Source organism: Myotis nattereri, assembly GCF_964212035.1.
Source record: "Myotis nattereri genome assembly, chromosome: 17".
NCBI classification, from domain to species: Eukaryota; Metazoa; Chordata; class Mammalia; order Chiroptera; family Vespertilionidae; genus Myotis; species Myotis nattereri.
Genome location: NC_138092.1, coordinates 25146489 through 25162679, shown reverse-complemented (window position 1 = coordinate 25162679; position 16191 = coordinate 25146489). Strand labels below are relative to the sequence as shown.

Genomic DNA, 16191 nt, shown 5'->3' with positions numbered 1-16191 from the left:
GAACGGTCACATGGGCTTTTATATATATAGATATTCTAACCTTCTATATTTATTTTGACTCACAACTTTAAAAATGTAGTGTGGGCTCAGGCTGATATAGTGGTCTAGACAGTGGATATTCCAGACAGGAGGCAGGGAAAGCCTCTATTTTCACCCCATTTTCCTAGTGAACCCCAGGATTTCCCTAAGTAGGAAAATGGGACCACTTACCTACTCCCCCAGGTGATGGGGAGATTAGTAGTTAATGTTCATAAAGTAGAAGAAACTTACCTAATAAAAGTGCCAACATGTTGATTATTTTTAAGCTCTTGGTAAGAAAAGGAATCTGTTTAGACTTTCATGGGGATTTTGTTCCTCCTGAGATGTTCTTTCCATCTTTTTTTTTAAAAAACCACCTAAAGCTGTTTCCATGTTTGCCCCATATTCCTTAACAAAAATTTGACTATTCTATAATAGTAGTGTGCTGACAGCAATCACAGGTTTAAATTAATCCAGAGTGGTACTGTCTATATTCTACAAATTCAGGAATAAAAGTAGCTTTTTCAGATTTGAATGGTTAAGTTGTAATTGGGTTTGGTGATTTGAAGCGAAGACAGAGGACTCCTTTAAAAGTCTTTTTTCCCTTTTTTAAAAAGAGGTTTTCTGAGTTGTGAAATACACATGGGCACGTCAGACACTTTACGTAAATGGCATGTTGATCTACTAGCTTAATCCTACGCATTACTTTTTCTATGACCCTTGACTGTCATAGATACTTATAGAAGTGATTTTTTCTGTTGGACAACATATTTGCCTGGCAAAATGGAGAGGAGCCAACAATGTAATTAATACTTAGTCCCTGCCCTTACCCCCCCCCCCCCAACTGCTATAAAGCTTTATTGAAAAGGCCCAGTGTTCTGGTTTTGAATGGCCATTTTCTCCACCCATTTCCAACCACTTACAAGAAGGTGGCTTTTGAGTGCTCCAAAGATGTCTGTGGTTTTGTTTTGCTTCTCAGGCCATTCTTCTTGTATCTATATCTTAAAAATGATTTGGATTCATTTTTTGCTTTCTATTTAAAATATCTTTTTGTAACTTAAAAAAACATGATCATATTTCCAGTTATTTAATGGAATATGTGTAAAGGCACTACACATAGTGCCTTTAGAAAAATTTTTAATTTAAAACCAGATTCAAGCCATAGACTTAGAAGGCCATCTTTTTAACATGATTCTGTGCTGCAACCTAGATAATTCTTGCCTTTTTTTTTTAAATATATTTTATTGATTTTTTTACAGAGAGGAAGGGGGAGAGAGATAGAGAGAGTTAGAAACATCGATGAGAGAGAAACGTCGATCAGCTGCCTCCTGCACATCTCCCACTAGGGATGTGCCCGCAACCCAGGTACATGCCCTTGACCGGAATCGAACCTGGGACCTTTCAGTCCGCAGGCCGACGCTCTATCCACTGAGCCAAACCAGTTTCGGCTAATTCTTGTCTTTTAAGTGATAGTATTTCATTTCAAAATCATCCTCAGCCGATGCTGTTACATTTTATAAAAATGTCAATTCATGTCCAAGGCCAGTAATTTCTTTTATATATGAGTGTTTAGATTGATTCTAATCACAGCTCCGCCACTTAATAGATTGTTGACCTTGAACAAGTGATGTAATCTCTCACTAAACCCATGTCCTCATCTTTGAATGGGAATGGTAGTGCCTTCATCATAGGGTATTGTGAAAATAGAATGAGTTAACTTATTTAAGTGCTTAGTAGGATAGTTAGCACATAGAGAACAACCAATAAATGCTATTTTTCTTTTTTACATTATCTCTTTTAACATGACCAGAAAATGGCTATGTATGTCCTAAGGTAATTTGTTTTCCTTTATCACTAAATACCTTATCTAGTCCTTCATTTTGCATTCTTTTTTATTTCTGACCATGTCCAATGTACAAGGTCTTATGACAAATTCTGTATCAATCAGTGATGATCACGATGACAGCATGAACCCTATTTTCATTTCTGTGTGGACATACATTCTTCCTTTGTCAGATATGTTTATGTTGACTCTGAATTGTATTTTAAACACTAATGGGTAAGGGCCATGTTGTGTTGGTCTGCGGTTATTTCATAAAGATAATCTAGAACTCCTAGGAAATTTAGACACCACTTTGTCCAATACCTCATTTTTTGAGATTGGAATACTAAGGCGTAGAGAGGTAAAATGTTGTGCTCAAGGTCATACTTAGAATGAATACTCAGGCCTCCAATGTTGTCATCTTATACTCTTAACACACACACACACACACTCAGTCCCGCTCAGGGAATCATAATGACCTGCTTATCTTTCCAAGCAGAGAATGGTAACTCCTCTGTTTTTTCTTGTTTTGTTTTTTTGGGTTGTTTGTTTTGTTTTTTGGTAGGAGTATCTTTTATCTTTAATTTTATTCCTACAAATGCCTTGAACATAATAAGCTTTTAACAAATATCTTCTGAATGAGTATATCATCCCTTAGGACCTGTGACTCCAGTACATAATTGTAAAAGCTAACATTTTTCCAGACTCTTTCTATGTGCCAGGCACTATTCTAAATGCTTTATATATGTTATGTCTTTTAATCCCTACAGCAGTCTGGTAATATTACCATCATTTTATAGAGGCACAGAAGGGTTAGGTAACTTGCCAGTCTCATCACCATCACATGTGGAGTCAGGATTCAAACCCAGACATTCTGGCCTCTGAGTTGATGTTTTATTCCCTGCCCCCTACTGTTCAAGCACCCTGTCCAATGAAAGCCTTAAAGCAGTGGTTCTCAACCTTCTGGCCCTTTAAATACAGTTCCTCATGTTGTGACCCAACTATAAAATTATTTTTGTTGCTACTTCATAACTGTAATGTTGCTACTGTTTTGAATTGTAATGTAAATATCTGATATGCAGGATGTTCTTAGGCGACCCCTGTGAAAGGGTTGTTCGACCACCAAGGGGTCGTGACCCACAGGTTGAGAACTGCTGCGTAAGAGCATTCTGAACTGGACACAAATTCTAACAGCTTGTATTTTTCCACTAGCATCAAATGAGTTCATCAAAGTCCATTTTTATGACTTAACGCCGATTATGTAATATAAAGCAGCTTGTATGTAGGTAGTGAAGTAAGAGAAGATGAAAAGGCATTTGCTTTTTTTTTTAATTAGGAAAGAATTCAAAATACGTAATTCTTTTGTTCAGGGGATTTCTAAGGCTGACAAATTAAATCTCTTATGCGATTAACCTGACTTTGCTATGCCTATTTCTAATTCAATTATAAGATATAATAAACGAGGTCACATTTATTCAATTGGCATTTGCTTGGATGAGGACTTATTTTATGGTAAACATGATTTTCTGAGTAGGATGGTTTACACCAGTGTTTCTCAACCTTCTGGCCCTTTAAATACAGTTCCTCATGTTGTGACCCAAACATAAAATTATTTTCGTTGCTACTTCATAACTGTAATATTGCTACTGTTATGAACCATCATGTACATATCTGATATGCAGGATGGTCTTAGACGACCCCTGTGAAAGAAAGGGTCGTTCAATCCCCAAAGGGGTTGCGACCCACAGGTTGAGAACCGCTGGTTTAGACAGCGCGAGACCCCTGAGAAGGGAAAATCCCTAGTCTATCAGAGAAGGCTGGAGTGGGTGCGGGTGGGGATGGGGGAGGCTGCTTGTTTAGAGATCCCGCCAACTCCAGACTTCTACCATGGCTCTGAAAATTTGTCTTTCTCCATGCTCTCTCATGCTCACATCCACAAGGAGTAAATGTTTAAATGGCTCACCCAACATTCCAGGATACATTTTAAATAGTTTTTAAGAAAGGTTTTAGGTTCACAGCAAAATTGAGCAGTTGGTATAGAGATTTCCTATATACCCTCTGCCCCCACTCATGCATAGTCTTTCCCATTATCAACATCCTTCACCAGAGTGGTACATTTATCATGAGTGGTGAGTCTGCATTGACACATCATTATCACCCAGAGACTGCAATTTACACTATGGCTCACTCTTGGCCACAGTGATTTTTACTAACCACAGTTAAACTTGAGCTTTAATTTGAATTCATCATAAACATGCTCTAATGTCTAGTGTTGGATGTTGGAGCAGAAAAGCATGCTGTGCTCCTTGCTAGGAAAGAATAAGCACATTTCCCTATGAATAAAGACATCACTCAGCTTGTGAGCATCTGAAGGAAACTTCCCCAAGGATGCATTGCTGTCCTGTTAGCCAAGAGCTCTTTAGGCGAGTGCCAGACTTAGGGTAATTACATTTCAACAGAAGAATGAGACTTAAAACACAAAAGTCATTGTGGATGAAGATTATACCCTTTTTGTCAGGCTCGTAATTATATGTGCCCGTTCCTGATAGATTTTTATAGAGCCCGAAGAGAATTTCAAGAATGCCTTTCTAAACCCCTTATTTGTGGAGGGGGAACATAAAGATTCAGATTAAATCATGTTTCCAAAGGCATATATATATATATATATATATATATATATATATATACACATATATGTGTGTGTGTGTGTGTGTGTGTTTAGAGATAGTACGATAACTAATTCTGATCATTAATAAAAATAAGGCTTCTTTTTATACCTATGAGGGGCTAGAAACTGTACATGCCCTTTGCCTATCTTGTCTCATTTCATCTTTACAGCCAGCTAGTGCAGGGTGTTTTGCTATTATCTTTATTTTACTGATAAGTAAACTGAGGCCAAAAGAGGTCAAAGAGGCTTAGAAGTCACGAAAAGTCACACCACCTTCCAGAAGCAGATTGGACCTGGCCTGGTAGCTCAGTTGATTAGAGCTCATCCCGATATCCCAAGGTTGTGCTTTTGATCCCCTGTCAGTGCACATATAAGAATCAACCAATGAATGCATAAATAAGTGGAACCACAAATTGATGTTTCTCTCTCTCTCCAAAATCAATTAAAAAAAAAAAAAAAGGCAGCTTGAGGATGTAAATCCTGGTCCCTCTGTGGCCACAGCTAACAGCTTTACCCACTAAATGGCAAAGATTCTGAGCCCTGGGTCCTTTCTGCCTGCAGCCTAGTCTCTGATCAGCAAGGCAGGTTCCTCATTTGATTGCGAATCAGTTTCCAGTCTCCTTTGTGGTTGAGCAATGTAATATGTTGCAAGTGGAAATGGAAGTTCTAACACTGATTTGAATGAGGCTCTTTTACGACAACGAAGTGAAAACAGATGGTGGTAATTAGAGAGCACTTGGCCTGGGTGCAAGAGCAAGTGCTCAACAGGCTGGAGCTTGTTGACACGCAATCTCCCATCATGCTTTGCTTGTTATTACCCTACAAAACTCCCATTATGCTTTCTTGATAATACCCTACAAAACTCCCACGTGTTTTGGTTATTACCGTACAAAACTCCCATCATGCTTTGCTTGTTTTACTCTCCAGGGTCATCCCTCACGAGCGGAGAATATTAACCATACTGCAGTGGCTCACCCTGCCAGACAACGAAAGGTATCTGTTTCCCTCTTACTGATTTTTCTTTCCCTTTCCTCCATATATTTTAATCTTAGGTTAGAATTAGGTAAAAACAAAACAAAACAAAACAAAACAAAAAACAAAACAAAACAGGCTGTGGAATAGAAGCACAACCAAGGTTTGGTATTATTAAGTTTTGTGGTTCTTAGCCTTAAGCCTTACTTCCCTAAGAAGATACAATAGACTAGGTTATTTAATTACATGGATTACTACATCTATTAATCCTGGCCTCTACCACATATTTTAAGGGAGTTCCTGGCTTGGATAAATGAACCAACTGCATTCCAAGGATTGGGGAAGCAGTAAGACTGACTTTTCCCTTTAATGGAGCTGCTGATTGCGTGGCCCCTGCGAATTGTCACTGGGCTGTATTATCTTGAGGATCAAAGACCTGAGTGTGTGTTCAGATTTTCCTCTGTGACTTTTTTTTTCTTTGTGAATTTTGATCCCTGAAGGCGGTACCAGGCAGTTACTGCCTTCAGGAATCAAAGGGATGGTGATGTTTTATTATGTTCCTCTTTCATTATGGTGGTGGTGGTGGTGGTGGTGTGTATTGGAGGTGTTACGAGTGGTGGATGTGGAAGCAATAGAAAGCAAAACAAAACAAAAAACAAGAATGTGATGTTTTCCATGGTAAGATTAATAGTTGTTGGGATATTAACCTGATATGAGAGGATTTAAAAAAAAATGTGTAAGGATGTTGGATATTCTTTGTTATATGTGGTTTGGGGAAGATTCTGAACCTTCCTATTTTCCTCTAGGCCTTCAGTCTATGCCTTCTATTCAGAGCAACCTGATTTATCTGGACACAAATATGGCCCTTTTGGCCCTGAGGTTAGTAGCTTACCATCTGCCTGCAGGGAACCTGTGTCCCTGGGCTACCTGATCTATGACCTTATTTCATGATTTGTACAAAGTCTCTCGGGGTGTATGTACCTGAAAGGTTTATACATAGTCAAAGAATTATAAGACTAAAGTCATTTTAAAAAATCTTCAACATACTTGTTTCTCTTGTAGGGATTTCATTTCAGATTGATTTGATATTAAAATAGATTTTAAACTTGGAGTTGATGGGAGGGGTATACCCAGCCTTGCAGGCATTAGTCAAAGGGTGAAGGAGGGGGAAGGGCTGGCATTTTCCATCACTGGGACAGGAATGAAAAGGAATCTGGAGATAAAACCTGCAGCATAAAACATTGCAACTGACTTTCAACTTCATTAAAATTATTATGCAGTTCAGATGGGGTACGTCAGCTACAGTCAACCAGGCATATGTTACAGCTTTGTAAACTTTTTATTTGATAAATTTTGACATTGGCATATACCTGTGAAACCATCACCACGATCGAGAGTATGAACATGTCCATCACTTCCAAAAATGAAATTAGTTCTTAATGGAGAAAAATACTGTTGAATGAATCTAGTTAGCAGAGCAATGTGACACCCTTTATCAAACACTAATATGTGGTAGAAGACAATCTGTTTGTAAGGTAGTAGCTAGTATAACTTCAAATTCAGGAGGGGAAGAGGATGGTGATGTTTTATTATTTTCCTCTTTCATCTACAGATGGAAATCTTCCAGTGTTTCAGCAATTATCGTTTAAAAATTGCATGACATTTGCAAAGCTAAACCTTTTAATATTTTCAATATTACCACTACTCATTCTTAGTAGAGTGATGAGGACTACACCAACATAATAAAACTTGATTCTGGTTGAGAAATCATTTAAAAACATTATTAATGGCAATTGCCTTCAATTCACTGTTAGGCCATGACAACACTGTTGGCTATAATTAAGTTCATTGTGTTCAGCATAAGGATGAGTAGGATAGCTGTAATACGGACTATACTTATTTTAAATATTTTTAGCAAAGTGCAGCCTGTTTAAGCAAAGACAGTAAATAGCAGGGAGCCATAAGTATTTCTGAGTGCATTCACATTATGTCACTGGTGATTTTTTAAGCACTGGAAACTAATGGCTATTAAAAACCATTCTTAGTTTGCCTTAAATCATTGAAGTCCTAGAAGTCTGATGCTCTTATTCCTATCCCTTTGATGTTCAACCAGTGTTGCATGATTATGAAACACAAATGATAAAATGAGATAAACATCTGCATGCATGAAACACAAACTTATTTTTGCCAGAGCAAGCCTGGCTGTTTTATCTTAGGATGTCTTTCTTTGAGATTAAAGTGAACAAATGGAACCACATTTTGTGAAAATGTTAAAAAACAAAAAAACCTCTAAGCAGTTCCATGTGCCCTATTTAAAGGGTCGACTTTAAATAGATAATGATATCCCCTAAAAGACCCTGTGGCATAGGCAAAATAGGGATGTGGGAGCCACTTGGTATAACCATGCTTTTAAAAGCAGGAGGCTGAAACTTACGGAGGTTTAGGGCTGCTCACGTTGCACGGCTGATAAGTGACCTTAGAGATAGAACCTCAGAACTTCCAACTCCCAGACCAGGGTTCTTCCCCTGGAATCATTTAACCCTCCTTCAGGCCAGGAGATAAGCAGAGTGGTCAGTTAATAGCTATGTTCAAATTATACAAGACTTTTTATGTCAGAACTTGGCTTTTTACAGTAAGCTCTTGTAATCCTCATTTTCTTAAAAGTTGTATGGGTTCGTAATAAGCATTCTTTTTTAATGGACCTCTCTGGATTTCTAATATGTGTAGTTCAGTTATGATTACTTACTTCAGTGTATGTGTGTATGCTTTAAGAAATAAACTAAAAAGTTTTTTAATGTACTGAGCAATGATAAATGAAGCATAATATAGAACGTTTTAATTTGCTGTAATGATGGGTTTATGCTCATTTTCTCATAAATATACAAACAGATTTTTCTTGTACCATTCTTTGAATTAAGAGTTGGAAGTATTCAGGAATACTATGTTCTTTTTAGTATTAATACTTCTTGTAACTAGGATATTCTCACATATTTACTGGGTAAAACAGTCTGAATTGGATCTATTGGAATATGTCTTCAGTTATGATAACCTAGTAACCTGGTCACTTTCTTCTCCTAATACAAAGGATATTTCCAGATGTTACTATTTTTTATTTGGTTTTAGGAATCTTATTTTTAACTGAAAGAAAATAAAGGCAGTTTATACTTTAAAACACAAAAACCAAAGCAAGCCAGCAAAATCTCTCTTCTGTTATAGACTAAATTGGTTTATATACCTATACATCCATCATATACATTTATTGTGCATGTAAAGATTATATTAGCTGCAATATTGTTATTAAAATCAGGTACGTGCTATCTTTTCCATCAATGAGAAATTATCTTGCGTTTGAAATTTCATTGAAATGATTCAGTCTAGCAAAATGGTTTGTGCTATACACAGTTGAAGTTTTTACTTTCTTGCTTAATTGAGTATACTTTTTTTTCAGGACCATTCTCAAAGACTATTCAATTAGATGACCAAACATTGGGCTAATAGTTTCAAGAAATGGTGTATTATTGCTCCTGGTTTCGTAGTGTAATGGTGAATGTTCAGAAATATGCTTGCTTTTGATTATTGGCGCAACCTTTTTCTCTTTTGACCTTCTATGCTTCCTCTGTGACCCCTCGTTCGGCTGCTCTTCCAGGCCTAGAGGCAGAGCTTTGGCTGGCTAGTGACTACCTTCAGAAGGCAAAGGATCCTGAAAAGCAGGGAAATTTGCCCCTCTTCCTCCCATCCTCTTAATAACCTCAGGCTAAGTCTTCTCAAGTCAGACTAAAGTATGGCTGGTCAGTGAACACTTAGCTTCCATCTACCTCTAACATTCGAAGAAGGAAATATATGCAATATAATCACTGGATGAAAACTCATTTTGACTAAATCCTGTTCCTCCCGCTGCTCCTCTAACCCGCTGCAATCGGAAGGGCCCGCCTTCAGAGTCTTCGGAATGTTGAGGTCTCTTGCAAAATGGCCGGGTGTCTGATAGGCAGACTTGAGCTCTAGCTGAATGTATTTAGTGACCATGAAATGAGAAACCCTCTTTCTCCTTTGCTTCTCTTCTCATGGAGAATTGCCTAAAACTAGAAGCATTTAAAAATAATACCAAACTCAACCAGAGTCTGTGGGGCTGTGTCTTTCAATCGCTCTGCTGGAGAGCGAGGATGAGACAGAAATGGAAGTGCCTTTGCAGTTGCTTGCTCTGGGAACAGTGAAATCGCATGGCAGATGGCCTCTTCTGTGGATACACTAACATTGTTCCTCCTTCTGCCCCTTCCTGCATCTGAATGAGTCTCTGGACAGTCCTACCGAGAGAAATCAGCTAGGTAAACAGCAGAGCTTGCTGCTTTAATTCACCTTTGCACCATCAGCAAATCAGGGGCCTGGTTTTCTCCAGCATCTGGGAAGTCCCAAAAGGTTATGTTCCTTTTTCAGTTTACGTGTTGGCATTTATTACTCTCTAGATTTTCACAACAAGATGCATAGTAGTGCCACTCCCCACCAAATGGGTTTCTGATAGAGTATAAGTTTACTCTTTCTTGATATGTGTACTAAGATGAAGAGATATTGATGACTTTTTACATTTTATCTAATTATACAAGAGAATTTTTTTTTAAAAGACAGTTCTATTTATGGTTATCTCATGGCTTAGAGGTTCTCTGTATTAGAAACCCAAGTTGTCAGTGACAAGTTCTCTCTCCTGCTGAAAGTCCTGATTTGTGGAAGTACATTCATGACCAAGGAGGATTGCTTATTATTTATGTTTTAGTTTATCCTTGGTTTTAAAATTTATCCTGTTCCTTGCCAAGAACACTTGCTTTGATATAGTTGGTGGTGTGAACAGACAACTATCAGATTCTGAACTGGAACCACCTACATGAATCCCACTGTCACCTTGAAATAACCACGTGACTAATATTCTATTTAGTTTTCAGCTAGTACTTTTTAGATGGAGAGCTCTTCATAACCAAGATCTAGTCTCTCCCTAAAGCAGGAGTTTTAAAATGCACAATTCTAGGTCACCATCAGGTGTATCCACGCCTATCAGTAGGCTCCTCGGCCATAAGACATTTACATGGCCAGATTCTCTTAAATTATATGCTTGTTCTCAGTGAAGAGACTGTGACAGCAGCATCAAGGTCAATTTAGGGGGTTTCTCTTGATAGAGATCCCTGAATAATCCTTCATACCAACTTTTTCTCACTTAAGGAGCCTTAGTTTTTCTCACTAAGACTCTACTGACCCCAGATGGCAAAGTGTGAGCTTTATTATCTGACCCAGAGGGACAGACGACTTCTGAGTCCAGACATCTCTATCCGCCAGTACAGGAGAGTAGTTATGGCTCACCTCTTACTCCGGCTAAGAGACCTAAGAGGAAGGTTATCCCTAAGAGGAGGCAGGAAAGACCAGTTGCTCCTCCAAAGAAAAGAAGAAGAAAATTACATAGGATGGATCATTATGCTGTGGAAACGCGTCAGGACAAAGTAAGTTTATCTATTGTTCCAAAGCTTTGTGGCGGGTAGGTCTGAGCTGAAGATTTCCTTCAGTACCGTGGCTGGAAACTCAGCTGAATAAGTTTCAGAAAAACTCTGGTGCATCATCATTTCCTTTGAGTCCAGAAGAAACTGGTCCTGCAGAGGGTAACACTGATGTGAAGACCTCCTAAACTTTCAGCAAGGCAGGAAAAAAAAAGCCTTCTACTTTCTTTAGAGTTAGTTGCCTTAAAACTAGTATTTACATTGAGGCTTCAGTGAATGTGAAGAAGGCTACTGGCTTTGCTTCCACTTGTTCACAGTGCTTCTTGAAAACAACCCAGCACAGTATCTGGGGGACTCTTCAAAGATAATGGAGATCAGAGCTCAATAGGAAATTGGTTTAGATTTGTGGTCTGTTTCAGAATTCTAAAACGGTCTCAGGTTATGGACAAGAGAATAGCTGAGACAGAAAGAAAGAGGAAGTAATGAGTAGATAAAATGCTGTGTGTTTTCACATAGGGATAATAAGTAATGTCTAGTCTTTTTAGTATATTCGTAGCAACCTAGAGGTTCATATTCTCAAAACCTTCAGATACCTCCAAGGCACATTTATGATGGGCTGAACTGATCCCTAAGAAGTAGGTTCCGCATTTTATCTAAGTTGTCTTGTTTAATAAAGGAAAATAAGTAATTGTCGAGGTTGATGTATGTTGTATATTTAGTATTTCTTTGTCTAGGCAAAGTTCTTAGAGGAGAGCATGGTGTTCTCAGAAGCAAATACCACTCAATCCCCCATCTGTTAGCCCTTTCAGATTATGCATCTATCATTCTGAAATCTTCACTTGTGACTTCCTCCTTGGGACAGAATTTGAAATACTGACTCCCATCATGAAGAAAAACAAGTTAACAACTGACTTTACTGGTGACAGGATATGAGGAAAGGTCTTGAGTCATCTGAGAAGATGCTAATGGAAGATAATATTGTGTGTCGGGATGAAAAATGATATGTAGATCCCTTCTGTTCTTATCTCAGTCATTTTGAGTGCATGTGTATAATTGTAGCTAAAATTTAAAATTCATCTAAAGTACTGTCAAGTCTTTGTCTGATGTTCTTGAAAATCTTTCCGTTGCAGAGATGAAAATGAAGGAGAGGCCACTAGTATGTGGGAGCATTCATACTGTTAGACACTTTCATTTGAAGCAAGAAAATAAGGGATGGATTATGTTTCTTAGACTTTGGACATGTTCTTCAGAGAACTAAGTTTTTGGGGTTTTGTTAGGCTAAATAAGATCAGTGGTTTACTTTTGTGTGCTAGGACTCTTGTAGATTCTTATTTTACTCAAAATCAGCTTGAAAAGGACTAAATTGATATGCAGAAGAGGTTCTTCTATTAAGAACCTATTATTCTCAGAAATGGACAGTTACTTGGAACATTAGATAGATTGCATTGTGTTAATGACGTTCTAATTTAGCATCCAGTGAAGATTACCTTTAACCTCAGAATTGCTTTTGATTCACTTAGCCTTCGTCTTCTTGCTGTGGTTCAAAGCCTAAATCTTCTTGCTGTGGTTCAATGCCTAACGTGACTTCACCTAGGGCACAGGAGACTTAAACAATCATCTGACTTTCTGCTCACTCTCAGAATTCTTGGATTTAAATAGTTACATTTTAGAAAGGCATTTTATCTCTTTAAAAAAGTTCCCTTAATATTTCTTTTATATCAAAGTATCTTGAAAGGGATTGGATGAGGGGAGATTTTGTGCTCCTGAAAGAATACAAAGTGCTTAGACCAGCTTTCCATCACGAATGGCAGGCAAATCCCCCTAGACAAAGCTCTGCCTCTGGGCCTGAAGTTTTCTTTCCAGAATGTTCTAGGAGTAGAAGATCTATGAGAAACTGAAAGGAAAAACAACTTGTAAGGACTAATTTGCTCCTTTTTCCAGATGACAAATCCTCTGAGGGAAATTGACAAAACAGTGGGGCAATTAATGGACGGCCTGAAACAACTGAAGCTGCATCGCTGTGTGAATGTCATCTTCGTTGGAGACCATGGTAAAGCTTTGTTTCTTCTTTGTTAATAGGATAGAGTCATTGATAATGTTTCCGATGGTGTAGAGGAAAGGAAGGAACCTTTTCCCTCAGAATCCCAGGTCGTGCTCTTCACCTCTTTCCCCATTTCATCAGAATGGGGAAAGATATCAAACCATGACTCAAACTAGGAGATGACCTGAGGTGACTCCAAGTTCATTTTGATCAAAACCAGGCACTTCCTCTATCTACCTATTCTCTGTAGGAAAAGCCTTTCTACAGAAACCTTTCTCTTATTAAAATGTTGCAGGCAATTTGCTTGTTATGTTAATATCTTCCTCTGTAAATATGACATTTTAGACAATAATACCCCATCTCTGATAGCCATATCCCCAAAAGGAGTCCACAGGGTTTATGAGACTAAAAAGTAAATCCAAGCATGATAAGGAGGCAGAGACATAAGATTCTTGTCAAAGTGGCATATAAGTAAAAATACGTCTCTGCACCCACTGAGGGAATTCAAGACAAAACCAGAGGACACTGCTTTAGTAGAGAAGACAGTTGAAAGAGAGGAAGAGGCAGTTTTTCTAAATCACAGTGTAAAGTAGAAACATTCATGGCCCCTTTTTTGAGATGATCAAGAATGTCATAAACATTATGTGATTATAGGGCTGGCTGGAGGGAGTCCTCAGAGAGGCTTCTTATTTCACAAGTGCTCAGATTGAGTTCCGGAAAGTAGCTACTACATTCCAGAACTCTTAAATTGACACAGTGACCCTGGAATATGGAGCTGCATTCTTCTGGAACTGGAACATTGTTTGACTCTTTAATAGTTTGTTAAGAATGTATGACAGGCAAATTTCCCTAGTAAACAGCTCTGCTCTGGGCCTGAAATTTTCTTTCCAGAATGTTCTAGATGATCTGTGAGAAGGTTTAAAAAACAAAAACAAAAACAGTGGGACTGACTTGCTCTTTTGCAGGCACTAAATGTGACCCTCTGCAAAATCATGCTCCACAGGTTTAACCTTGTGGAAAGCTTCAGATAGGACCGAGACTTTTGAGCAGGGGACACAGCTGATTCAATTGAAGTTGCCCAGAGGGTTCAAGAGCATTTGGTTACATGTTGGAGCCAGATGTCTTAAGAAGTAGATGGGTCCTGATGGAGCATTGTAAAAGTCTTGGGTAGATTAAACCTTGTGTTGCCATTGTGTAGGCTTCTGAGATGAGTAGATTGCTTTGGTTTGGGGAAGCCACCGCATCTCTTACATAAAAAAGTAGTATGGTCCAGTGTTTCATTGGTGTTCCTGTTGCACTGCACCACTTAAGAGCCATTTGATGTGGCAGACGTTATGTGACCTCTCGAACTCTCAGCCTCCTCGTCTGTAGAATGAGAACATTAACGCCACCTACATGGGATTAGTCTGGAGGGTGAAGGATTATGGCGATTCAGCACTTTCCATATGGTTTTCAAAAGCGAGATAGTGATGGTTCACTGCTAAGGTGGGGTAGGTGGCTTCGTAGAAATGTAACAAATGGAAGATCCTTCCAATCTTCCATTAATATCTTTTTGTAGATTTCCCCTTCCTGGGTTAACATTGTACTAGAACATATTAGCTGTTTATTGTTTTTATTTTTCTTCCTGTTAAAAAGCAAGATATAGAACCCTTGTACTATATTGGGATATGTTGTTTTTTTCTCTCTTCATTTCAATTTGTTTATAAAACAGAAAGGTCTGGATCTGGGATCCCAAAAAGTGATAATTTGAATTTTATTAGATCCAGGGCACTTTGGGTTATAATTGTTTATTACAAAAACCTTAGGGCATTCTTTATAGAATCACTTATTTCCCCCTCTTAGAGAATATGCATCGAATGGATTGTGCAAAGCAATGTATTAAACTTTTGCAGTTCCATGTCATCTCATACATTCTGAAATGAAAATAAAGGTCTCTACCAGCTTCCATGGTCTATGATTCTAAGACTTGAGTTTGTTTTTATTTATATATTTTAAACATTGATCAAAAAATTATCCTTGTCGAGGCAAGAAACAAACCTTGGGTCTGGAGGGATATTTGTTGGTTAAAAACATTCCTACCTAGACCCTTTGTGTCTTCTGGTCGCTGACTTTCAGTTTTGACTGATAACATTGTTTACCACTTGTTTTCTGTCTCACTTCGCTTTTCAGTGTTATTTTGTTCTTCGGTTTGGGTGGTCATTGGAGATGACATTTTTCTTTCTCATCTGTTGTTGCCAGTATTGTTTTGTCAGTTCCATCCAAGGCCACCAGTGGAGACAGAGTCAGGACTGGTGATTATGTACTCAAGTCAGGAGATATATTAGAGAGAGAGAGGGTTGGAAAATGACATTTTGTAAAAGAGACTTGGAATTATATCTTTCAGTTATTTACACCACCCCCAGCTGTGGGAAGAAAAGAATAAGATGCTTTTCATAAGGATTGTGTAAATGGATTTTTTTTTTTTAAAAAAAAGACTGTGGTTACTTCCTTTTCCTTGCTGTTCTTGCTGAATGACATAAAATGATAATTGAGATGATGCATTTTTAAAAAATTTTTTCTTTATTGATTGAGGTATTACATATGTGTCCTTATCACCCGAGATGATGCATTTTTAACCACCTAGCGCTGCAGGATACTATTCAATCAAAGCCTGGTGCAAAGACTATACACAGAAGCATCAAAATAATGCAAAGTCAATTGAAAAATCTCAAAAGAGAGAGATCCTTGCATGTAGCTGTTAAAAACTAATTAAAGAGATGCCTGGATGTTATTAAGATGTGGCTGTGTTAAGATTTTAATTTTAAGATTGCCTGAAAATCTTTTTTTTCCGTCCCTGTAGGAATGGAAGACGTCACATGTGATAGAACCGAGTTCTTGAGCAATTACCTGACCAATGTGGATGATATTACTTTAGTGCCTGGAACTCTAGGAAGAATTCGACCCAAACTTAGCAATAATGCCAAATGTAAGTTGATCCTTAAAATACTAAGTTGTTGGAGCAGTAATATTATAAGGGTTTGTTCTCTGAAGCTACTCTGAATACCTTGGTAAAAATCCTGGCTCTGCAAAAATTTAGAATGAATTGAAATGAATAAGTCATTTAAACTCTAAGCCTCAGTTTTGCATCTGAACAATGGGAATGATAATTGACAGCTACCACCTGGGGATGTTGTGAAAATGAATCTATGCATATCAC

The 16191-nt window shown here is 38.1% G+C and overlaps 1 protein-coding gene across 1 annotated transcript in view; it reads left to right on the top strand.

Annotated features, from left to right (window-relative positions):
* Window positions 1-16191, top strand: part of ENPP2 (ectonucleotide pyrophosphatase/phosphodiesterase 2) — a gene marked incomplete at its 5' end in the record, with an annotated part of 98368 nt that overhangs the window by 49914 nt on the left and 32263 nt on the right. The window contains 4 exon segments of the mRNA XM_081111666.1: window positions 5436-5501; window positions 6287-6359; window positions 12896-13004; window positions 15835-15960. Coding sequence (XP_080967792.1) covers window positions 5436-5501; window positions 6287-6359; window positions 12896-13004; window positions 15835-15960 — 374 coding nt within the window.